A 26,476-nucleotide genomic window follows, 5' to 3' on the forward strand; every position below is an offset into this window, starting at 1 on the left:
GGTAGAAAAAGGGTGGAGGTCCTGAAAGCAGAATTAAGGGAGCTAGGAAGGAAGCTGAGAAGCAGGACCACAAAGGTAGTCATCTTGGGATTACTGCCTGAGCCACGTGACAGTGAGTATAGGAATAGAATGAGGTGGAGGATAAATGCGTGGCTGAAGGATTGGAGCAGGGGGGACAGATTCAGATTTTTGGATCATTGTGACCTTTTCTGGGGCAGGTGTGTCCTGTACAAAAAGGATGGGTTGCACTTGATTCTGAGGGGGAACAATATCCTGGCAGGGAGGTTTGCTAAGGCTACTGGGGAGGGTTTAAACTAGATTTACAGGCAGGTGGGAACCGATGTGAAGAGGCAGAGGATGGGGAGGTTGGTGCACAAGTAGAGACAGCTTGTAGGGAGTTTGTGAGGAAGGATAGGTAGATGATAGAGCAAAGATGCGCTCAGCCTGATGGTTTGAGATGAGTCTATTTTAATGCAAGAAGTATCATAAACAAGGCAGGTGAATTTAGAGCTTGGATCAACATGTGGAATTGTGACATTGTGGCCATTACAGAGACTTGGATGACTCGGGGGCAGGAATGGTTGCTGAGTGTGCCAGGCTTCAGATGTTTCAGAAAGGACAGGGAGGGAGGCAAAAGAGGTGGGATGTGGCATTGCTAATCAGAGATAGTGTCACGGCTGCAGAAAAGGAGGAAGTCATGGAGGGATGGTCTACTGAGTCAGTGTGAGTGGAAATCAGAAACAGGAAAGGGGCAATTACTCTACTGGGTGTTTTTATAGACCCCTCCAATAGTAACAGGGATATCAAGGGGCAGGTTGGGAGGCAGATGCTGGAACGGTGCGATAATAATAGGGTTGGTGTGATGGTAGATTTTAACTTTCCTAATATTGATTGGTGTCTCCTTAGAGCAAGGGGTTTAGATGGGGTCGAGTTTGTTAGGTGTGTTCAGGAAGGTTTCTTGATGCAATATAGTAGATAAGCCAACTAGAGGAGAGGCTGTACTTGATCTGGTATTGGGAAATGAACCTGGTCAGGTGTCAGATCTCTCGGTGGGAGAGCATTTTGGAGATAGTGATCATAACCCTATCTCCTTTACCATAGCGCTGGAGAGGGATAGGAGCAGACAATTTAGGAAAACATTTAATTGGAGTAAGGGGAAATATGAAGCTATCAGGCAGGAACTTGAGAACATAATTTGGGAGCAGATGTTCTCAGGGAAATGCACGACAGAAATGTGGCAAATGTTCAGGGAACATATGCATGGCGTTCTGCACAGCTATGCTCCACTGAGGCAGGGAAAGGATGGTAAAGAACCATGGTGTACAAAGGATGAAGAAAATCTATTAAGAAGAAAAGAAAAGCTTACGAAAGTTTCAAGAAACTAGGTACTATTTGAGCTCTAGAGAATTACAAGGTTGCTAGGAAGGAGTTCAAGAATGGAATTAGGAGAGCCAGAAGGGGCCATGAGAAGGCCTTGGTGAGCAGGGTTAAGGAAAATCCCAAGGCATTCTACAAGTATGTGAAGATCAAGAAGATGAGCCATGTGAGAATAGATGATGAGAGGTATTGATCATGTGGAGAGGCAAAGGCTTTTCCCCAGGGCTGAAATGGCTAACACGAAAGGGCACAGTTTTAAGGTGCTTGGATGTCAAGGGTAAGTTTTTTACGCAGAGTAGTGAGGGCGTAGAATGGGCTGCCGACGATGGTGGTGGAGATGGACATGATAGGGTCTTTTAAGAGACTCCTGGATAGGTACCTGGAGCTTGGAAAAATAGAGGGCTATGGGTAACTCTAGGTAATTTCTAAAGTAAGTACATATTTGGCACAGCATTGTGGGCCGAAGGGCCTGTATTGTGCTGTAGGTTTTCTATGTTTCTATGTCTATGTTTCTACTGTGTTCAGTTCTGGTCACCTCACTACAGGAAAGATGTGGATACTTTAGAGAGAGTGCAGAATAGATTTACAAGGATGTTTCCTGGATTGGAGGGTGTACCTTATGAGAATAGGTTGAGTGAACTTGGCTTTTTCTCCTTGGAGCGACGGAGGATGAGAGGTGACCTGATAGAGGTGTATAAGATGATGAGAGGCATTGATTGTGTGGATAGCCAGAGGCTTTTTCCCAGGGCTGAGACGGCTAACACAAGTGGGCACAGTTTTAAGGTGCTTGTAAGTAGGTACAGAGGGAATATCAGGGGTAATTTTTTTACGCAGAGAGTGTTGAGTGCGTGGAATGGGCTGCTGATGACGGTAGTGGAAGTGGATACAATCAGGTCTTTTAAGAGCCTCTTAGATAGGTACATGGAGCTTAGAAAAATAGAGGGCTATGCACTGGGGAAATTCTAGGCAGTTTCTAGAGTAGGTTACTCGGTCGGCACAACATTGTGGGCTGAAGGGCCTGTAATGTGCTGTAAGTTTCTATGATCTATGGGACCTGACGGGTAACTTTTTGACACAGTGGTGGATGTGTCATCGCTGATGAACTGGACACTGAAAACTCACACTTGTTCCTTAAATATATTTTATTTACTTGTGCACGAGAACAGCCTGGCCCTCCCCCACCACACTCCTCTGAATTCTGAACAGAGAAATGCCACTTTTATACAGAATTATCTAGCAGTTATGGACGTTGACCATTTGGTAAACCATGGGTATGTTTGAACTGCTTACTTGCAAGATCAATCACCATGCACAATACTGGTGTTAAAAGTCAATAGACACTACAAGCTGACAACCCAGGATATTTTGAAGTTACTAAGTAATTGTCCCTTAGTTGGCGTGTGTGCCTTGAATCTTTCAATTACAATCTTATCTTGTCATCATCTTCTTACCTTTCTTAAGGCCACCATCCTACTGGGGCATAGGCTGCCAACAGCGGCTGGCCAGAGTTCCTCTCTCCTGGGCCGATAGAGAGTTGATCGGCACTGTGGCCTCTGCTTTCACCACATGACTTCATAAGTTTTCTTGGCGAAGATCCTTCCTTTTCCGGAGGTGAAGTCCTTGGAGCTTCGATTCTGCAGCTCTGGGTTTTTATGGGGCATGGTTGCCAGCCCCAGGCACAACCTCCTCCTGTCGTAGCCGGGCTTGGAACCGTCCACGGCAGAGTTCCTATCTTGTCTCCGTATGTGAAATGGCTCCGGGTCCCTGCTCTGCTCTTCAAAGACCCGTCTTGCCTGGGCTGACTGCACTCTATCTGCTTAACCCTTGCCTTGCCACAACTTCTGCAACTGCGTGGAGCGAGCTGCCAGAGGATATGGTTGAGGCAGGTACAATCGGTACCTGGGGCATGGCCTTACAGCGTCAGAAGCCAGGGTTCAATTCCTGCCACTGTCGATAAGGAGTTTGTACACTTTCCCCATGACTGCATGGGTTTCCTCCGGGTGCTCCGGTTTCCTCCCACAGTCCAAATACATACAGGTTAGTAGATTAATTGGTCACATTGGTGCAATTGGGCAGTGTGAGCTCGTTTGTTACCGTTATCTCTGAACAAAAAAAATGAGATAGTATTATTCAAGAAGTAATGGAGGAGTGGTGTTTAGTGGGATGGAAGAATTAGGCCATTTGGCCCATCGGGTCTGCTCCGCCATTTCATCATGGCTGATCCTTCTTTTCCCTCCTCAGAACCACTCCCCAGCCTTCTCCCCGTAACCTTTGATGCCATGGCCAATCAAGAACCTATCAATCTCTGCTTTAAATACACCCAATGACCTGGTCTCCACAGTTGCATGTAGTAACAAATTCCACAAATTCACCACCCTCTGGCTAAAAAAATTTCTCTGCATCTCTGTTTTGAAAGGGAACCCCTCTGTCCTGAGGCTGTGCCCTCTTGTCCTGGACTCTCCCACTATGGGAAACATCCTTTCCACATCTACTCTGTCTTGGCCTTTCAACATTGGAAAGGTTTCAATGAGATCCTCCCTCATCCGTCTGAATTCCAGCGAGTACAGACCCAGGGCCATCAAACGTTCCTCGATTGATAACCCTTTCATTTCTGGAATCATCCTTGTGAACCTCCTCCGTGCCGAGCGCAGGAAATTGGGACTAGCTGGGTGGGTATTGTGGTTGGCATGGACTGGATGAGCGGAAAGGCCTGTGTCTGTGCTGTATTGATCTGTGACTCTGTGGTACTGTAATTCTGTTCTCGGACTAGTACACACCATCCTCCCCCCTGCCCCTTCCCCCATCCTCTAACCCTTTCCTATTCACGTGCTGCCAATGTTCGAAGTGCGTACACGTCACCATATACAACCCTGGGATTCATTGTCTTGCTGGCATCCACAGCAAATAGAAAGAAACACAATAGAATCAGTGAAAAGCCACACACGACGGAGATGGACAAGCAGCCAAAGTGCAAAAGGCAACAAAAAGAAAAATAATAATAGTAATAATCAGATAAGCAAAAAATATCCAGAACATGAGATGAAGAGTCCCTGAAAGTAAGTCCAGTTCAGAGGGAACAGTTTACTGTTTGGGTGAGTGACGTTGTCCCCTCTGGTTCAGGAGCCTCATGGTTGAGGATAATGACAGTTCCTGAACCTGGTGGTGTGGGTCCTGAGGCTCCTGTACCTCCTTCCTGATGGCACTAGTGAGAAGAGAGCATGACCTGGGTGGTGGCATCATTGACGATGGATGCTGATTGAACCTACCTCCACCGCTTCCTCTGGCAGCTGGCTCCATTTACCACATAACCTTTCCAAGATATCCAATCATAGACATGAATGATTAAAGATTAGCTGTATTTGTCACACATGCATTTAAACATTGAAACTTACAGTGAAATACTTCATTTGCATCAATGACCAACATAGTCCAATGATTTGTTGGGGGCAGCCTACAAGTGTCACCATGCTTCTGCCATCAAATTGAATGTAAAAACTACAAGAAGTAGTGCATATGGCCCAGTCCATCACAGGTAAGGCCCTCTCCGCCATTGAGAACATCGACACAGAAAAGCAGCATCCATCGTCAACGGTCCCACCACCCAGTACATGCTCTCGTTTTGCCACTGCCATCAGGATGCAGGTACAGAAGCCTCAGGACTTTCACCGCCGGGTCCAGGAACAGATATAACCCCTCAGCTATCAGGCTCTTAAACCAGAGGGGATAACTTCACTCGCCCCAACACTGAATCTGTTCCCACAACCTATGGACTCACTTTCAAGAACTCTTCATCTCATGTTCTCTATTTTTTGCTTAGTTATTTATTATTATTATTATTTATTTAGTTTTGTACTTGCACAGTTTGTTATCTTTTGTACGTTGGTTGTTTGTCCGTCCTGTTGTGTGCGGTCTTTCATTGATTCTGCTGTGTTTCTTTGTGTTTACTTTGAATGTCAGCAAGAAAGTACAGTTTGTAAATCTCGAGGTTGTATATAGTGACATATAAGTACGCTGAAAATAAATTTACTTTGAACCTTGAACATGGCATGCCCATATGTTACTAATTGTAACCCTTGGGCAAGGTGTACCACCCACTTAGCCTGCCGGTCAGGGTCAGGTGAAGCCATGGGAGCAGGTGGTGGATGGTCATACGAGCAGCTGGTGCATGTCACAAGTCCTGGTTATGCGACCACTGATGCCAGGCAGACAGTCTCTGAAGAGTATTTATAATGGCTGGGGTCACCCGTCTTGTAAAGACACTGCCCGGAAGAAGGCAATGGCAAACCACTTCTGTCAAAAAATTTGCCAAGAACAATCATGGTCATGAGACCACGATTGCCTATGTCACTCGACATGGCACATAATGATGATGTCACACGACACAGCACGTGATGATGATATTGAAACATGCAGTGAAATGCGTTGTTTGCATAACAACTAACACACGCAAGGACGTGCTGGGGGCAGCCTGCAAGTGTTGCCACACATTCCGGTGCCAACCAAGCATGCCTACATTGCTGAGCAGAACAACACTGGCAACTAATGTTGCCAGGACCTGAGGACCAGAGTTATAGGGAACGGTTGCTTGGGTTAGGACTTTAATCCCTGCAGCACAGGAGAATGAGCGGAGATTTTGTAGAGGAATACAAAATTATGAGGGGTATGGATAGGATAATTGCAAGCAGGCTTTTCCACTGAGGTTGGGCGAGTCTACAACTAGTAGTCATGAGTTAAAGGTGAAAGGTGACATGTTTAAGAGGAACATGAGGGAAAACTTATTCACTCAGAGAGTGAAGAGTGTGGAAGGAGTCACCAGTAGCAGTGGTGAATGTAGGTTCGATTTCAACATTTCAGAAATTTGGTAGGCACATGGATGGCATAGTCTGGTGAAGGTCGATAGGACTGGGCAGATTAATGTTTCGGCACAGACTAGATGGGCTGAAGGGCCTGTTTCTGTGCAGTAATGTTCTGTAACTCCATGACAACAACAGCAATACCAACAATGGTAAAACAAGCCCCTTTCCTTCCTCCCTCCCTCCCACCCACCCACTCACTCACACAGACAGACCACCTCTGTGTCTCCAGTCTCCATTCTCTGGCCCCAGACTCAGATATTTAATGTCCTGGATGAGGGCCCTGTTTTTAATTTGATATTCTTGTTGTTGATTTCCAGTCAAGAACGTACCCAGATCTCAGAAGAAGAGCCAGATGAGGAAACTATAAAGAAACAGGAGGAACTGAAGGAGGTAAATTCCAGGAACTCTATTACTGGAATGTTGCTGGGTCTGTGTAATGGTCAGTTGTCAATGATCTTGCCCAGAAGGGGGCGGTGTCCAAATGAAGCATTGAGTACAAGGGTTGGGATATCACGTTACAACTAAGTTTCAATTAGGTGCTTGATTAGTCAGGGCATCAAAGGGTATGGTTGGAAGGCAGGGGAGTGGGATGACTGGAAGAATTGGATCAGCCCATGATTGAATGGTGGAGCAGGCTCGCTGGGCCGAATGGCCTACTTCTGCTCCTATATCTTATGGTCTTAACTGTGTAGAATGTTGGTGAGACTACACTTGGAGTACTGTGTACAATTCTGGTCATGGGAAGGACTACACGTCTTCTCCAAAGTTTCTTTCCTGTAGCTATCCAGATGCTGAACAACAGTTACTCAGGTGTAAGACTCTCACTGTCCCTGCACAACATCCATTAAACGGTCTTCACTGCTCTCTGTGTACTGTTGATAATTATTGAGTCTGTCCACATGTTCACGTTTATTTAAGTTCGGTTATTGATGTTTGAGCTTGTCACTGTTCTGCTGATTGTTGATTGCTCATGGCTGTTTGCACTATTGTGTTGTCTGTTCTGGTGCTGTCCTGTGTTTTATGCTTGGCACTGAACCACGATGAATTCTGGTCTGTTTCACAGACTGGCAATAACGTGATTCTGATTCTGATGTCAATAAGCTGGAAATGGTGGAGAATAGATAGACAAAGACGGAGGGCTTGATTCCCTTTCATTTACTGGTCATGTGCACATCAAAACATACAGTGAAATGCGCTGTTTGAGTTAAGAATGTGCTGGGGGCAGTGTCACCACACATTCTGGCACCAACGTAGCATGCCCACCATGTTCAGTGAACAACAGCAGCAGCAGCAGCAGCAGAGCAACACACACAAAATGCCGGAGGATCTCAGCAGCTGAGGCAGCATCGATGGAAAGGAATAAACAGGACAGGATGAAGAGTCTTGGCCTGAACCATCGACTGTTTATTCACTTCAGCATAGATGCTACCTGATCTGCTGAGTTCCTCCAGCATTTTGTGTGTGCTGTTTTGGATTTCCATCACCTGCAGAATCTCTTGTGTTTACGAACAGCAAAATGAGCCATTTTCTTCCCTCCCATCCAACCAAACGCACAAGCACGTGTACACGCACACACACACACACATGCACACACAGGCCGCCTCTTGCCCAGAGAGACACCTGATCCTGCTGATCATGTGGAGGGAACTCGCTGACCTGGCTGGGAGGTGCACTGGTCATCAGGAGAGAATGGATGTTTGCGACTCTTCAAACTTCTCTTCAATATTGGAATTGAACTAGCATCCACCACTTCTACTGACAGCTTGCCCCGCATTCTCACCATCCTCTGAGTGAAGTAGTTTCCCGTCATGTTCCCCTTAAACATTTCATCTTTCACCTTTAACCCATGACCTCTGGTTCTAGTCCCAGCCAACCTCAGTGGAAAAAGCCTGCTTGCATTCACCCTATTTATACCCTTCATAATTTTATAAACCTCTATCAAATCTCCCTTCAAACTTCTATGCTCTACGGAATGAAGTCCTATCCTATGCAATCTTCCTCTATAATTTGGGTCTTCAAGTCCCAGCAACATCCTTGTAAATTTTCTCTGCACTCTATCAATGTTATTGATATCTTCCCATTGTGATGAAGAAAAGTCATAACTCCTCGTAACAGAGGAGGTCGAGGAAAGGTGTGAGGGATGGGAGCAAGTCGTCAGGATAAATGGAAGGATGTAAATTGTGGCACAGTGTTGCAGCGGATAGTACTGCTGTCCCCCAGCCCCAAAGACCCAAAGATCCGGGTTTGATCCCCACCTCCAGCTCTGCTGTGTGGAGTTTGTACGTTCTCCCAGTTTCTGTGTGGGTTACTCCTGTTTCTCTCCGTGTCCCAAGGATGTATGGGCCAGTACGTGAATTGTGCATTGTAAGTCATTCATAGCAGAGCAGTGGTTAGCGCGACGCTGTTATTGCCTGGGTTATCGGAGTTCGGAGTTCAGAGTTCAATTCTGATGTCTGCCGTAAGAAGTTTGTACCATGTGTGCGTGGGTTTTCTCTGGGTGCTCTGGTTTCCTCCCATAATCCAAAGATGTGTTGGTTTTATGTTAGGTGGTCATTGTAAATTGTCACGTGATTAGGCTAGGGTTAAATAGGTGGGTTGTTGGGCGGTGAGGCCTGTTGGGCTGGAAGGGTCTGCCCCATGCTGTATCTCGTGAATGAATAAATAAATAAATCAATCAATCACTCCATAGCGTGGGTGAGGGGTGCAATCAGGAGTTGATGGAAATGTGGGAGAATGAATTAGTTAATTGGTTTATTGTGTTCACATGTACTGAGGTGCAATGAATCGAGGAAGTAAAACACAAACAGAATGCGGAATAAAGAGTCACAGGTACAGAGAAAGTGCAGTGCAGGCAGACAATGAAGTACAAAGCTGTAACAAGGTAGATCGTGAGGTCAAGGGTCCATGTTAACGTAAGTAGTCTGATGATAGTGGCATCTCAACCTGGTGGTACGTACTTTCAGGCTTTTGTATCTTCTGCCCGAAGGGAGAGAGGAGAAGAGAGAAAATTCCCACTGACCTGCACACGGACCATATCCCTCCATGCACCTCCCATCCATGTATCTGCCCAATTTATTCTTAAATGTTAAAAAAGAACTCGCATTTACCACCTCATCTGGCAGCTCATTCCATACTCCCACCACTCTCTGTGTGAAGAAGCCCCCCCTAATGTTCCCTTTAAACTTTTCCCCCCTCACCCTTATCCCATGTCCTCTGGAAATAGCCTGCTTTCATTCACTCTATCTATATCCATCATAATTTTATATACCTCTATCAAATCTCCCCTCATTCTTCTGCGCTCCAGGGAATAGAGTCCTAACCTATTCAACCTTTCTCTGTAACTGAATTTCTCAAGCCCCGGCAACAATAAACAATCTAACTCCCTCTTAAATATAGCCAATGAACTGGCCTCAACTGCTTCCTGTGGCAGAGGATTCCACATATTCACCACTCTCTGTGTGAAGAAGTTTCTCCTCATCTCGGTCCTAAAAGGCTTCCTCTTTATCCTTAAACTGTGACCCCTCGTTCTGGACTTCCCCAACAGTGGGAACAATCTTCCTGCATCTAGCCTGTCCAATCCCTTTAGAATTTTATACGTTTCAATATGATCCCCCCTCAATCTTCTAAATTCCAGCGAGTGTAAGCCTAGTTGATCCAGTCTTTCATCATATGAAAGTCCTGCCATCCCAGGAATCAATCTGGTGAACCTTCTTTGTACTCCCTCTATGGTAAGAACGTCTTTCCTCAGATTAGGGGACCAAAACTGCACACAATACTCCAGGTGTGGTCTCACCAAGGCCTTGTACAACTGCAGTAGTACCTCCCTGCTCCTGTACTCGAATCCTCTTGCTATGAATGCCAGCATACCATTCGCCTTTTACACCGCCTGCTGTACCTGCATGCCCACTTTCAATGACTGGTGTATAATGACACCCAGGTCTCGTTGTACCTCCCCTTTTCCTAATTGGCCACCATTCAAATAATAATCTGTTTTCCTGTTTTTGCCACCAAAGTGGATAACCTCACATTTATCCACGTTAAATTGCATCTGCCATGAATTTGCCCACTCACCTAACCTATCCAAGTCACCCTGCATCCTCTTAGCATCCTCCTCACAGCTAACACTGCCGCCCAGCTTCGTGTCATCCGCAAACTTGGAGATGCTGCATTTAATTCCCTCGTCTAAGTCATTAATATATATTGTAAACAACTGGGGTCCCAGCACTGAGCCTTGCGGTACCCCACTAGTCACTGCCTGCCATTCTGAAAAGGTCCCGTTTATTCCCACTCTTTGTTTCCTGTCTGCTAACCAATTCTCTATCCACATCAATACCATATCTCCAATACCGTGTGCTTTAAGTTTGCACACTAATCTCCTGTGTGGGACCTTGTCAAAAGCCTTTTGAAAATCCAAATATACCACATCCACTGGTTCTCCCCATCCACTCTACTAGTTACATCCTCAAAAAATTCTATGAGATTCGTCAGACATGATTTTCCTTTCACAAATCCATGCTGACTTTGTCCGATGATCTCACCGCTTTCCAAATGTGCTGTTATCACATCTTTGATAACTGACTCTAGCATTTTCCCCACCACCGATGTTAGGCTAACTGGTCTATAATTCCCGGTTTCTCTCTCGCTCCTTTTTTAAAAAGTGGGGTTACATTAGCCACCCTCCAATCCTCAGGAGCTAATCCAGAATCTAAAGAGATTTGAAAAATTATCACTAATGCAGCCACTATTTCTTGGGCTACTTCCTTAAGCACTCTGGGATGCAGACCATCTGGATTTATCTGCCTTTAATCCCTTCAATTTACCTAACACCACTTCCCTACTAACATGCATTTCCCTCAGTTCCTCCATCTCACTGGACCCTCGGTCCCTTACTATTTCCGGAAGATTATTTATGTCCTCCTTAGTGAAGACAGAACCAAAGTAGTTATTCAATTGGTCTGCCATGTCCTTGTTCCCCATGATCAATTCACCTGTTTCTGACTGTAAGGGACCTACATTTGTCTTAACCAATCTTTTTCTTTTCACATATCTATAAAAGCTTTTACAGTCAGTTTTTATGTTCCCTGCCAGCTTTCTCTCATAATCTTTTTTCCCTTTCCTAATTAAGCCCTTTGTCCTCCTCTGCTGGACTCTGAATTTCTCCCAGTCCTCAGGTGTGCCGCTTTTTCTGGCTAATTTGTATGTTTCTTCTTTGGAATTGATACTCTCCCTAATTTCTCTTGTCAGCCACGGGTGCTCTACCTTGCCTGGTTTATTCTTTTGCCAAACTGGGATGAACAATTGTTGTAGTTCATCCATGCAACCTTTAAATGCTTGCCATTGCATATCCACCGTCAACCCTTTAAGTGTCATTTGCCAGTCTATCTTGGCTAATTCACGTCTCATACCTTCAAAGTTACCCTTCTTTAAGTTCAGAACCTTTGTTTCTGAATTAACTATGTCACTCTCCATCTTAATGAAGAATTCCACCATATTATGGTCACTCTTACCCAAGGGGCCTCTCACGACAAGATTGCTAATTAACCCTTCCTCATTGCTCAAAACCCAGTCTAGAATGGCCTGCTCTCTAGTTGGTTCCTTGACATGTTGGTTCAGAAAACCATCCTGCATACATTCCAAGAAATCCTCTTCCTCAGCGCCCTTAACAATTTGGTTCACCCAATCTACATGTAGATTGAAGTCACCCATATAACTGTTTTATCGCCCCTGGTTCAGTCCCTTCTTACCTACATCTGTGACACTTCACATGCTCTGGATCTCTTCAATGACTTCAAGTTCCCTGACCCCAATCATCTCATTTTCAATATGAATGTCCAGTCCCTATACACCTCCATCCCCCATCAGGAGGCCCTGTTTCTTTTTAGACAACAGACCCAGCCTTTTCTCCTCCAGCAGCATTCTCCACTGTTTGGCAGAACTGGTCCTGAAACTCAATAATTTCTCTGTAGGCTCCTCCTACCTCCTTCATTCACATGAGTTCCAGCTATGCTTGCCTTTTTGTTGGCTACGTGGAACAGTCTATGTTCCAAGCCTACAGCGTATCACTCCCTAACTCTCCTATGTTAGATTAGATTATGAGGACACTCAGTCCTCGTTGATTGTCATTTAGAAATGCATGCATTAAAAAATGATACAATGTTCCTCCAGAATGATATCACAGAAACACAGGACAAACCAATACTAAAACTGACAAAATCACATAAATTATAACATACAGTTACAACAGTGCAAAGCAATACCGTAATTTGATAAGGAGCAGACCATGGACACGGTAAAAAAAGTCTCTAGTCCCAATTGCCCCATCATCTCACGCAGATAGTAGAAGGGAGAAACTCTCCCTACCATGAACCTCCAAGCGCCGCAAACTTGCCGATGCAGCACCATTGGAAGCACCCGACCGCAGCGGACTCTGAGTCCGTCCGAAAACTTCGAGCCTCCGACACCGAGCACCATCTCTGCCAAGCGCTTCGACCCCACCCCAGCCGCCGAGCAACAAGCAAAACCGAGGACTCGGGGCCTTCCCCTCCGGAGATTCTGGATCACACAGTAGCAGCGGCAACGAAACAGGCATTTCAGAAGTTTCACCAGATGTTCCTCCGTGCTCTCACGTCCGTCTCCATCAAATCAGGATTGTGCACGGCACCCTACTTGACAGTTAACAGATAGTCATCACCGGAGTGGCCGCTGCGAGCTGCGTCGCGCCGCCATCTTCTCCTCCCGAGAACATCGTCTTCATTGGTGCTGCCCTCAAATTTACCTGGTCCATTTCTGACCTCTCTTCCCTTTCTTGATCTCTCTGTCTCTATCTCTGGAGACAGTTTATCCACTGATATCTTTTATAAACCCGCTGCTTCTCATAGCTACTTGGACTATACCTCTTCACAACCTGGTACGTCTTCCTCCCCTCCCTCCACCTTCTTACTCTGACTTCTCGTCTTTTTTCTCTAGTCCTGATGAATGGTTTTGGCCTGAAATGTTGACAGTTTACTCCTTTCCATAGATGCTGCCTGGCTGCTGAGTTCCTCCAGCATTTTGTGTGTGTTGCTTGGATTTCCAGCATCAGCCTGTTTTCTCTTGTTGTTGGATGGGTGGGGTGTTTGATTATGTTGGCTGTTTTACTGAGGCAGTGAGAAGTGTAGACGGAATACATGGAGGGGAGATTGGTTTCATAGAACATAGACCATAGAATAGTACAGCACATTACTGGCCCTTTGGCCCACAATGTTGTGCCGACCCTCAAACCCTGCCTCCCATATAACCCCCCACCTTAAATTCCTCCATATACCTGTCTAGTAGACTCTTAAACTTCACTAATGTATCTGCCTCCACCACTGACTCAGGCAGTGCGTTCCACACACCAACCACTCTCTGAGTAAAAAACCTTCCTCTAGTATCCCCCTTGAACTTCCCACCCCTTACCTTAAAGCCATGTCCTCTTGTATTGAGCAGTGGTGCTCTGGGGAATAGGTGCTGGCTATCCACCCTATCTATTCCTCTTATTATCTTGTACACCTCTATCATGTCTCCTCTCATCCTCCTTCTCTCCAAAGAGTAAAGCCCTAGCTCCTTTAATCTCTGTTCATAATCCATACTCTGTAAACCAGGCAGCATCCTGGTAAATCTCCTCTGTACCCTTTCCAATGCTTCCACATCCTTCCTATAGTGAGGCGACCAGAACTGGACACAGTACTCCAAGTGTGGCCTAACCAGAGTTTTATAGAGCTGCATCGTTACCTCGCGACTCTTAAACTCTATCCCTCGATTTATGAAAGCTAACACCACAGTTTCCAGTGAGAAGTGTAGACGGAGTCCGTGGAGGGGAGGTTGGTTTCCATGTTTTCTGTGGTCACATGTAGAGCAGCTACCGTACCAAACTGTGATCCATCTGAATAGGATGCTTTCTATGGTATATCAGTAAAAACTGGTGAGGATGAAAAGGGATATATCAAATTTCCTTAGCCTCCTGAGCAAGTAGAAGCATTGGCGAGTCTCCTGGCATCCGTGTGGTTGGACCGGGGCTGACTGTTGGTAATCTTCACTCCTCGGGAGTTGAAACTCTCCAACCATCTCGGCCTCAGCATCATTGATGTAGACAGGAGTATGTGCACCGCTCTCCCCTTTCCAGCAGGCAATGGCCAGCTGTTTTGTCTTGCTGACACTCAGGGAGAGATTGTTGCAGGACACAGTTGGTTAGGGTCAGATTAGAGTAGAGAAGAGTGCTGTTATGGATGGATTAAGATTTAGATTAAGCAGTGATGGAGTGGTGTGATGTCCCCCAGTTTGGATGCTCTGTGACCTGGAATGTTTCCTTGGGTCTGCTCTATGTACATTGGTGAGTAACACAGGCAAAGTGCTGGTGGAACTCAAAAGGTCAGGCAGCATCTATGGAAGGGAAAGTTTTGAGCTGAAACCCTTCTTCAGGACTGGAAAGGAAGGGTGAAGATGCTAGAATAAGAAGGTGGGGGGGAGGGGGGAATGGAGTAAGAAGCTGGGAGCTGATAGGTGGAAGTGATAAAGGGCTGGAGAAGAAGGAATCTGACAGGAGAGGAGTGTAGACCATGGGAGAAAGGGAAGGAGGAGGGCACCAGGGAGAAGTGTAATAGGCAGGCGAGGAGAAGAGGCAAGAGCAGGGTCGTAGTGGAAAAATAAAGAAGAGGGAAGAGGGAGGGGGAAAGAAGTTACTGGAAGTTGGAAAAATTAAAGTTCATGACATCAGGTTGGAGGCTACATGGACAGAATTTTAGATGTTCTTCCACCCTGAAGGTGCCTCATCATGGCAGCAGAGGAGGCCATGGACAGATATGTTAGCATGGGAATGACGACTGGAATTATAATGGTTGGCCACCAGGAAATCCTGCTGATTTCATATGAAGCAGAGGTTCTTGACAAAGCAGTCCCCCAATCTACGCTGGGTCTCACCAGTGTACAGGAGGCTGCATTGGGAGCACAGGATACAATAGACAACCCCGGCAGATTCACAGGTGAAATGTTGCTTCACCTGGAAGGACTCTTTCGGGTGATACAATGGACACAGACATCCCACCTCTCCCGGAAGTTCCGGGAGTCTCCCGCATATCGATAGTGGCTCCCTGATGCCCAGAAATTATATACAATATCCCGCAAATCGATTATTTTTGAGAGTGAGAGCGAGATCGAGCATCCTGATTGGTCTCTCTTCGTGCTAAGTAGACCTATCAGTTTTCTCTGTGGGCAGGCTTTACAGTCGACCTCAAAAATAATGACAGTGTTGCTCGCTGCACTGTTTGCAACAGTGACTTTTCTATTGCCCATGGTGGGTTGAGACTGTAAAAGACATGTTGAGGTGAGTTTAACAGGTGTCATTCGTTCATTAGCATAGCTAACGTTATTTAAACTAGCTGGCTAGCTGCTAAGGAGCTACGCTATTGATGTTCTACGTGATGAGGCCAAACTCCCTGTAGACTTGCTTAAAGTTGTAATAGAATAAATATGATAATATATATGTACATATTTTAATGTCACATTTTCTGCATATACCCAACTTGGTTTACAGATTAGACAAAATCACTAAACAAAGTATTACATACACCCTTGGAGGTCGACGGGGTGGGGGGGGCGTTGTATATGGGGTTGCAGGGGGGCGGGGGTGCTACCTCCCTGAAATATGAGATTTTGCAGGGTGGGATGTCTGTGGACGGTACATTGATGATGCATCCCCTCTCTACTCCAGGTCTATGATACTGGCTGCTAATCACACCCTCTCTACTCCGGGCCTATGATACTGGCTGCTAATCACACCCTCTCTACTCCGGGCCTATGATACTGGCTGCTAATCACACCCTCTCTACACCAGGTCTATGATACTGGCTGCTAATCACACCCTCTCTACTCCAGGTCTATGATACTGGCTGCTAATCACACCCTCTCTACTCCGGGCCTATGATACTGGCTGCTAATCACACCCTCTCTACTCCGGGCCTATGATACTGGCTGCTAATCACACCCTCTCTACTCCGGGCCTATGATACTGGCTGCTAATCACACCCTCTCTACACCAGGCCTATGATACAGGCTGCTGATCACACCCTCTCTACTCTGGGCCTATGATGCAGGCTGCTAATATCCCCTCTCTACTCCAGGCCTATGATACTGGCTGCTAATCACACTCTCTCTACTCCGGGCCTATTGTACTGGCTGCTAATCACACCCTCTCTACTCCAGGCCTATGATACTGGCTGCTAATCACACCCTCTCTACTCCAGGCCTATGATACTGGCTGCTAATCACACCCTCTCTACTCCAGGCCTATGATACAGGCTGCTAATCACACCCTCTCTACTCCAGGCCTATGCAGCGCTGGCAGCCAGAGAGCAAGAAATTCTCCTCATCCAACGTGGCGAGCTGAAGAGCAAGAAAAACACTTCCCACTCGAAGAAAGTTCTACAGGCAGGTTTCCAGAGATACATGCAGCTGATCTATGGAGAGACCCCTCGGATCAAGGTAAACACAGCCCTGAGGTCTGTACACCAGCCTTTCCCTCCTCACCGTGGCCCCTGACCAGAGAATCCCAACCCCTGAATGGAGTGACGTGGACCCTTAGACTGCCCCTGCGTCATTGTCCACGTGGCTTCATGTCTGTGGCCATGCCAGTTTTACCTGCACCACTCTGACCATCTGAGTCAGTCAGTATCAGTTACACGCCACCTCTCTGACCACCTGAGTCGGTCACCTCCGCCTCTGCCCTTGCCCTCACCCTCACTGTGTCCTCTGACCTGTGCTCTTTACTTTGAAACCTCCTGTCCATCGTAGCATTTACATTGACTCATTCATTTGGGGAACTGAATTGCGTTTTGCAGGTATTAGAACCCATTGTCCCAAGCTGGGTTTAACACTCAGCAGGTCAGTCAGCTTGTGTGGAGAGAGATGGAGATTCAGGAGGATTAGATATATTGTTGAGAAGTGGAGAATGTGAAGGATGAAGCTTTCAGAATGTTTAATTCGGAATTTAATTCGAACAGGCGGCATTTATACGCAACCCTTTCACAGCCTTGAACCTGGGCCATAGCACAGGCACATTCAGTCGGTCACACTGCAATGCGTACTCACAAGAGCACAGTTCAAACATACACCACAGAACACTTTACAGCATGGGGACAGGCCCTTCAGCACAAGATGTTGTTACAAACCAATTAAATTAGTAATCAAATTGGCCAGGTCACTCGTCCCCTCTGCCTTTCCAACAACATTCCCTCTCAGTTTTGTTTACGGCCGCACGGACCACCCACTGCTCTGTGAGATTTTTAGATGTCCTGGAAACTGTGCAGCACTTTAATAAAACATTATATAAAAGGAAATTCCAGCTGCGTGGCAACAAAGGCTATGTGAGTGGGAGCGTTTCAGTTACTGTGCGGCTGTGCATCTGTGCTGTTTATAGGGAGCAGTGCTACACAATGTCCATATCCTTCCACTTTCCTCACATTCATATCCCTATCTAAACATTTCTTTAAAGTCTCTCATGTATCTGGCTCTACCACTACCACAGGTACCCACCACTCTGTGTACTTGCCCTTCACATCCCCTTTGAAATTACCCCTCTCACCTTCAATGGATGCCCTCTGGTATTAGATATTTTGACCCAGGGAAGAAGATACTGTTTGTCTACTCTAACTCTGTCAAGAAGACAGCTCACTCTCTCCATCCCGAGGGTCAGTTAGGGATAGGCGATAAATGCATGGCCAATTACTCTCAGCTTCCAAAAATGATTAAGTTAATAAAAATAATCACAGCAGTCAGCAGGAACTTACAGTCCCTTGGAACACTGATGAAGCTTCTCAGCTCGAAACATCGACAACCCATTTCTCCCTATAAATGCTGCCTGACTTGTTGAGTTCCTCCTTGTGTTGTGTGTCTGGACTATGGTTTAAGATGATGCTACTGAAGAGGGACAACAACTCACTGGCAGTTCCTAAAGCAAGAAATACAACTAATTCTTCTATTAATAACACTTGTTCTGTAAAAAACTTGTGGTAATTGATCACCACAAACAATGAAGAGGCGAGCAATGCTTTGGCTGCTCTGGGCTTTGTGTCTGCTGGCTCTGTGAGATTTTGCTCCGCTATCTGATGAACTGAGGTATGATCACTCAAGGGGATCAGGACTGTTCTAGATTCAGATTTATTTGTCACACATACATTGAAATATATAGTAAAATGCATTAGGACATAGAACAGGAACAGGCCCTTTGGCCCACAGTGTTGTGCTGAACATATTAAATTAATGATCAAATAGCCAGCTAAATTAGTCCTTTATGCTTACACAATGACCATATCCCTCCATTTTCCTCACATTTATGTTCCTATCTAAACATCTCTTAGAAATCCCAAATGTATCTGCCTCTCCCACCACCCAGGCACCCACCACTCTAGTGTAAAAAGTTCTGCCACGCACATCTTCTTTGAAATTACCCCCTCTCACCTTAAATACATGCTCTCTGGTATTAGACATTTCAACCCTGGGAAAAAGACACTGTCTGTCTACTCTATGCCTGTCACAATCATCTAAACCTCGATCAGATCTCCATTTGGACTCCACCACTCCAAAGCAACCTGAATTTGTCCGACTTCTCATTGCAGCCCATATCCTCTATAACAACCAACACTCCCAAGGGTAGGCTGGGGGCTTCCCATAACTGCTGCCACACGGTCTGGTGCTTGGTGTTAGCTCCCATCCTCAAGGCTGGGAGATAGAGAGAATTTGTCCCATCGGTGCAGTCAGGCCCTCCTCTGTTGATTGAGGTTGAGCATGGATGCTGCATCTTAGCTGCCTACTTACTGCAAGCCAATGCAGGCTCCCCCTCTCCACGCAGCTGATGAATGGCAGAGACTGAAGCAGTCTGGCAGCAGCGGCATTGCAGGAGTTGCCAGTCGGCGTTGAACTCAGTGAAGGACTGCCTTAGGGACTCCAGCTCCGGATTTTTCTCTTGGGGTTTACTCCAGAAGCCTTTCCCCATGAGAGGGTATAGCTGCAAGGCAGTGGAGGTTTGAGATCAGAGTTTCCTTCTCCTGGATGAGCTGCCAACCACGGCTAATAAGCCCCATTTGCCTGAAGTGGCTGGCTTTAAGATGCCGGTAACCTGCCTTTTCTCCTTCTCCTGTGAGTAGAAATGGTTCTGCCACAGGGTAATGCCAGTAGCTGGACTTGGTTGAGGTGCACGCCATTGTGAGCATTTAATAGGTAGTGGCAGCTTGTCCCCATTACCTCCACCAGCTATGACAACCTTAAGCTCCCGCCCCCCCCACACAATTAGGAGTTAGCCAGAAACCTCATCCTCTTATTAATTACAACACACAAATGCTGGAGGAAATCAGCAAGCCAGGCAGCATCAATGGAAAAGAGTACAGTCAGTGTTTCGGGTCGAGACCCTCTCATTAATGGTGTGGCTTTGACAGATTCCCGAGCTGCAGATGGATGAGCCAGCAGAACAGCAGCTGGAGCGGCCGTACATCAGGAAAGGGTTCTTCCCCACCCTGGCTGTACCCAGACCCTGGGGTGAAGTCACCGACGGTGAGAAAGAGGTGAGTGGATCCTGGACGTTGCAGCTGCGGTTTCAGAATCAGGTTTAATATCACTGGCGTTTGTTGTGAAATTTGTAGTTTTGCAGCAGCAGTGTAATACAACAATAATAAAAAAACTAAATTACAATAAGAAATGTATATAAAATTAAATTAAGTAAGTAGAGCAAAACAAAACAAAAAGAGAAGGGAAAAATAGTGAGGTAGTGTTCACTGACACTGAGGAGCAGATTGGGGGGCAGATTTTGGAAAGGTGCAAAAATAACAGGCTTGTTATCATGGGTGACTTTAACTTCCCTAATATTGATTGGCACCTGATTAGTTCCAAGGGTTTAGATGGGGCAGAGTTTGTTAAGTGTGTCCAGGATTGATTCCTGTCACAGTATGTGGACAGGCCGACCAGGAGGAATGCCATACTAGATCTAGTACTAGGTAATGAACCGGGTCAGGTCACCGATCTCTCAGTGGGTGAGCATCTGGGGGACAGTGACCACCGCTCCCTGGCCTTTAGCATTATCATGGAAAAGGATAGAATCAGAAAGGACAGGAAAATTTTTAACTGGGGAAGGGCAAATTATGAGGCTATAAGGCTAGAACTTGCGGGTGTGAATTGGGATGATATATTTGCAGGGAAATATACTATGGACATGTGGTCGATGTTTAGAGATCTCTTGTGGGATGTAAGGGATAAATTTGTCCCGGTGAGGAAGATAAAGAATGGTAGGGTGAAGGAACCATTGGTGACAAGTGAGGTGGAAAATCTAGTCAGGTGGAAGAAGGCAGCATACATGAGGTTTAGGAAGCAAGGATCAGATGGGTCTATTGAGGAATATAGGGTAGCAAGAAAGGAGCTTAAGAAGGGGCTGAGGAGAGCAAGAAGGGGGCATGAGAAGGCCTTGGCGAGTAGGGTAAAGGAAAACCCCAAGGCATTCTTCAATTATGTGAAGAAAAAAAAGATGACAGGAGTGAAGGTAGGACCGATTAGAGATAAAGGTGGGAAGATGTGCCTGGAGGCTGTGGAAGTGAGCAAGGTCCTCAATGAATACTTCTCTTCGGTATTCACTAATGAGAGGGAACTTGATGATGGTGAGGACAACATGAGTAAGGTTGATGTTCTGGAGCATGTTGATATTAAGGGAGAGGAGGTGTTGGAGTTGTTAAGATACATTAGGACGGATAAGTCCCCGGGGCCTGATGGAATATTCCCCAGGCTGCTCCACGAGGCAAGGGAAGAGATTGCTGAGCCTCTGGCTAGGATCTTTATGTCATTGTCCACAGGAATGGTACCGGAGGATTGGAGGGAGGCAAGTGTTGTCCCTTTGTTCAAAAAAGATAGTAAGAATAGCCTGCACCCTTTTTTCTCCAAACGTACCTTTGCTCATTGCAACCAAAAAGTTCTATTCAAAAAGTTCAAAGGAACATCTAAACAAGCCTGATGCATTTTGGAAACAAGTCCTGTGGACTGATGAAGTTAAAATAGAACTTTTTGGCTGCAGTGAGCAAAGGTATGTTTGGAGAAAAAATGGTGCAGAATTTCATGAAAAGAACACCTCTCCAACTGTTAAGCACGGGGGTGGATCGATCATGCTTTGGGCTTGTGTTGCAGCCAGTGGCACGGGGAACACTTACTGGTAGAGGGAAGAATGAATTCAATTAAATACCAGCAATTTCTGGAAGCAAACATCACACCGTCTGTAAAAAAGCTGAAGATGAAAAGAGAATGGCTTCTACAACAGGATAATGAACCTAAACACACCTCAGAATCCACAATTGACTACCTCAAGAGGCACAAGCTGAAGGTTTTGCCATGGCCCTCACAGTCCCCCTGACCTAAACATCATTGAAAATCTGTGGATAGACCTCAAAAGAGCAGTGCATGCAAGACGGCCCAATAATCTCACATAACTAGAAGCCTTTTGCAAGGAAGAATGGGCAAAAATCCCCCAAACAAGAACTGAAAGACTCTTATCTGGCTACAGAAAGCATTTACAAGCTGTGATGGGGTGCTACTAAGTACTGACCATGCAGGGTGCCCAAACTTATGCTTCGGGCCCTTTTCCTTTTTTGTTATTTTGAAACTGTAAAAGATGGAAATAAAAAAGTTTTCTTGCTTAAAATATTAAAGAAATGTGTCATCCTTAACTTTATGCCTTTTGGAAATCAGGTCATCTTTTACTCGCTTAGCTATTCACAGTAACAGAGATTTTGACCGGGGTGCCCAAACTTTTGCATGCCACTGTATAAATTTGCTGATGATTGAACCATTGTTGGTAGAATCTCAGATGGAGATGAGAGGGTGTACAGGAGTGAGATATGCCAAACAGTGGAGTGGTGTCACAGCAACAACCTGGCACTCAACGTCAGTAAGATGAAAGAGATGATTGTGGATTTCCGGAAAGGTAAGTCGAAGGAACACACACCAATCCTCACAGAGGGATCAGAAGTGGAGAGAGTGAGCAGTTCCAAGTTTCTGGGTGTCAAGATCTCTGACGACCTAACCTGGTCCCAATATATAGATGCAGCTATAAAGAAGGCAAGACAGCATCTATACTTCATTAGGAGTTTGAAGAGATTTGGTATGTCAACAAAAAACACTCAAAAACTTCTATAGATGTACCATGGAGAGCATTCTGACAGGCTGCATCACTGTCTGGTATGGAGGTGGACGCCTCTGCACAGGACTGAAAGAAGCTGCAGAGGGTTGTAAATTTAGTCGGCTCCATCTTGGGTACTAGCCTACAAAGTACCCAGGACATCTTCAAGGAGCGGTGTCTCAGAAAGGCAGCATCCATTGTTAAGGACCTCCAGCACCCAGGGCATGCCCTTTTCTCACTGTTACCATCAGGTAGGAGATTGTTGTTGTTGTTCGTCCTTCATAGTCGAAGATGACCATGGCTTCAAAGTCAAATGGGAGATTGGTGGCTGTGGGTCCGGAGGTGACTGATGAGGCCAATCCGGGTCCTGAAGGTTCGCCCACATGTGGGACACAAGTGGGTGGGTGCTGTCGTGGCAGTGGATGCTGCTCGGGCCTTGCGCACAGCACGCTTTCGTTGCGCCTCGATGATGCGCCTGGGGCTCCTGTGGTGATCTTGCTACGCCAAGCTGGACGGTCGAGGGCAAGCGTCTCCCATGTGTTGATGTCGACACCCAGGCCTTTGAGGGACGCTTTCAGGCAGTCTTTGTAACGTTTCTTCTGCCCCCCCGACTGAGCGCTTGCCCTGACACAGTTCTCCGTACAGCAGCTGCTTAGGCAATCGGCTGTCTGGCATTCTGACCACATGTCCAGCCCACCTGGCTTGGGCTTTCAGCAGGAGGGTGTAGACGCTGCAGAGCCCAGCTCGTTCCAGGATTTCCGTGTCGGGGACTTTGTCCTGCCACCTGATGTGGAGGAGTCTGCGGAGACAGCTCAGGTGAAAGTGGTTGAGCTGTTTGGCGTGTCTGCTGTAGACAGTCCAGGTCTCGCTGGCGTAAAGGAGGGTGGTAAGGACCACTGCACAGTAGACCTTCAGCTTGGTGGTAAGGCTGAGTCCTCTCCACTCCCAGACGTTCTCACGGAGTCTCCCAAAGGCGGCGCTGGCTTTGGCAATCCTGTTGTTGACCTCAGCGTCTATGTTCACTGCGCGAGAGAGTATGCTGTCCAGGTAGGTGAAGTTGTTGGCTGCCTGGAGGTTCTGGCCCTTCACCGTGATGCGCGGCTCCTGGTATGGCTTTCCTGGGGGAGGCTGGTACATAACTTCGGTCTCTTTGGTGCTGATAGTGAGACCGAAGCTGTCGCAGGCTTGTGAGAAGCAGTCCATTTCACGCTGCATCTCCTGCTTTGTGCTGGCATTGAGTGCACAGTCATCAGCAAACAACAAGTCTCTGATGACAGTCTCTCGCACCTTTGTAACTGCCTGCAGGCGCCTAAGGTTGAACAACCTGCCGTCAGTCCTGTACCTGACGTGGATTCCTTCTTCGTAGTTATGGAAGGCATCTGTCAGCATGGCAGAGAATACCATACTGAACAGAGTCGGGGCAAGAACGCAGCCTTGTTTGACGCCATTTGTCACGGGGAAGGCCTCCGACTCGTCGCCGTCATCCAGAACTTTCACCATCATACCGTCGTGGAACTGCCGGACGATTGTGATGAACTTGCTGGGGCAGCCAAACTTCTCCATGATCTTCCACAAGCCTTCTCTGCTGACCGTATCGAAAGCCTTGGTTAGATCGACAAGGTCACAAAGAGGTCGCTGTGTTGCTCCTGGCATTTTTCCTGGAGTTGGCGCGCAGCAAAGATCATGTCCGCGGTCTCACGTTCAGCATGGAAGCCGCACTGGCTTTCTGGGAGCAGACCTTGCTCAAGATGTTGGAGAAGGCGATTGAGCAGGACGCGGGCCAGAATCTTCCCCGCAATGGACAAGAGGGAGATGCCTCGGTGGTTGTCGCAAGACTGGCGGTTGCCTTTCCTCTTGTAGATGTGGACTATGCTGGCATTTTTCAGCTGTTGCGGGACCTGTCCCTTTTTCCACATGGACTGGAAGAGAACAGTCAGCTTTTGCATCATGACAGGGCCTCCTGCTTTGTATACCTCAGCAGGGATTGCATCAGGTCCTGACGCTTTGCCACAGGAGAGTTGCTTCACTGCCTTCCTGACTTCATCTACTGTGGGGAGGGTGTCGAGGTTCTTGTTGATCTCTACCTGGGGCAGGCGGGCAATGGCCTCGTCGTTGATGTCGGCAGGGCGGTTAAGGACGTTGTTAAAGTGCTCAGCCCACCGATCCAGAATCTAGTTCATTGAACCCATGAACACTACCTCACTTTTTAAATATATGTTATATCTGTTTTCGCATGATTTTAATCTATTCAATATATGTATACTGTAATTGATTTACTTATTTACTTTTACTTTTTTTTCTTCTATATTATGTGTTGCATTGAACTGCTGCTGCTAAGTTAACAAATTTCACAATGCACACCCGTGATAATAAACCTGATTCTGGTTCTAAAGGGATGCCCCTCTATTCTGTGGCTGTGCCCTCTGGTCCTGCAGGAAACATACCCTCCACATCCACTCTGTCAAGGCATTTCAATATTTGATAGGTTTAAATGAGATCTCCTGCCCCCCCACACATACTTCTCAACTTCAGCGAGTACAAGCTCAGGGCCATTAAATTCTCCTCATACATTAGCCATTTAATTATTTATTATTTAGCGATACAGTGCAGAATGGGCCCTTCTGGCCCTTCAGGCCGTGGCACCCCTGCAACTCTGGTCAAACCTGATTAACTGTAATCTAACCACAGGACAGTTTACAGTGACCAACCCGGTACGTCTTTGGACTGTGAGAGGAAACTGGAGCATCTGGAGACAACCCACGTGTATGTGGTGTGGGCATACAGAGATTCCTTACAGACTGGCACTGGAATTGAACTCCAAACTCCGGAACACCCAGAGCTCCCAGATAATTCTCATGAACCTCCTCTGGACCCTCCAATGCCAGCACATCCTTTCTTAGTCGAAGGGCTCGCCTTTTTAATCTATTAAAATCAATCTAACACTTCCCTCTATTTCTTTCATCCATGAGCCTATTTCAGAGTTTCTTGAATGCCCCTAATGAATCTGCCTCTACCATAATCCCAGACAGGGCATTCCATACACCCATCACTCTCTGTGTAAGGACCTTACCTCTGATATACCCTATACATCCCTGCAATCACCTTAAAATTTTGCCCCTTTGGTATTAGCCATTTCCACCCTGTGGAAAAAGTCTCTGGCTGTCCACTTGATCTATTTCTCATCATCTTGTCCACCTCTGTGAAGTCACCTTTCATCCCCCTTCATTCCAAAGAGAAAAGCCCCAGCTCACTCAACTCCGTTGAGATTGTTAAGAGCACCAAATTTCTTGGTGCTCACCCGGCGGAGAATCTCACCTGGTCCCTCAACATCAGCTCCATAGCCAAGAAAGCCCAGCAACATTTCCACTTTCTGCGAAGGCTGAGAAAAGTCCATCTCCCACCCCCCCCCCCCCCACATCCTCACCACATTCTACAGAGGTTGTATTGAGAGCATCCTGAGCAGCTACATCACTGCCTGGCTCAGAAATTGCACCATCTCGGATCGCAAGACCCTGCAACGGATAGTGAGGTCAGCTGAGAAGATCATCGGGGTCTCTCTTCCCTCCATTACAGACATTTACACCACACGCTGCATCCGCAAAGCTAACAGCATTATGAAGGACCCCACGCACCCCTCATACAAACTCTTCTCCCTCCTGCCATCTGGCAAAAGGTACCGAAGCATTTGGGCTCTCACGACCAGACTACGTAACAGTTTCTTCCCCCAAGCTATCAGACTCCTCAATACCCAGAGCATGGACTGACATCTACATCATGTATTATTATATTGTAATTTGTCCTCTACTGTGCCTATTGTCTTGTTTATTATTTATTGTGCTGCCCTGCACTGTTTTGTGCACTTTATGTAGTTCTGTGCAGGTCTGTAGTCTAGTGCAGTTTTTATGTTGTTTTACGTAGTCTAGTTTAGCCTTGTGCTGTCTCACATAGTCTAGTGTAGTTTTGTGTTGTTTAATGTAGCACCATGGTACTGGAGGAACATTGTTTTGTTTTTACTGTGTACTGTACCAGCAGCTTATGGTCGAAATGACAATAAACTTGACTTGACTTGACTTATCATCGT

The 26,476-nt window shown here is 46.5% G+C and overlaps 1 protein-coding gene across 1 annotated transcript in view; it reads left to right on the plus strand.

Annotated features, from left to right (window-relative positions):
* Positions 1-26,476, plus strand: part of LOC140195741 (WD repeat-containing protein 97-like) — a 150,176-nt gene that overhangs the window by 47,467 nt on the left and 76,233 nt on the right. The window contains exons 12-14 of the mRNA XM_072254446.1: positions 6,551-6,623; positions 16,575-16,730; positions 19,679-19,804. Coding sequence (XP_072110547.1) covers positions 6,551-6,623; positions 16,575-16,730; positions 19,679-19,804 — 355 coding nt within the window. The remainder of the gene's footprint in view (positions 1-6,550; positions 6,624-16,574; positions 16,731-19,678; positions 19,805-26,476) is intronic.

The sequence above is a fragment of the Mobula birostris genome, chromosome 3, assembly GCF_030028105.1.
Source record: "Mobula birostris isolate sMobBir1 chromosome 3, sMobBir1.hap1, whole genome shotgun sequence".
Lineage (NCBI taxonomy): Eukaryota > Metazoa > Chordata > Chondrichthyes > Myliobatiformes > Myliobatidae > Mobula > Mobula birostris.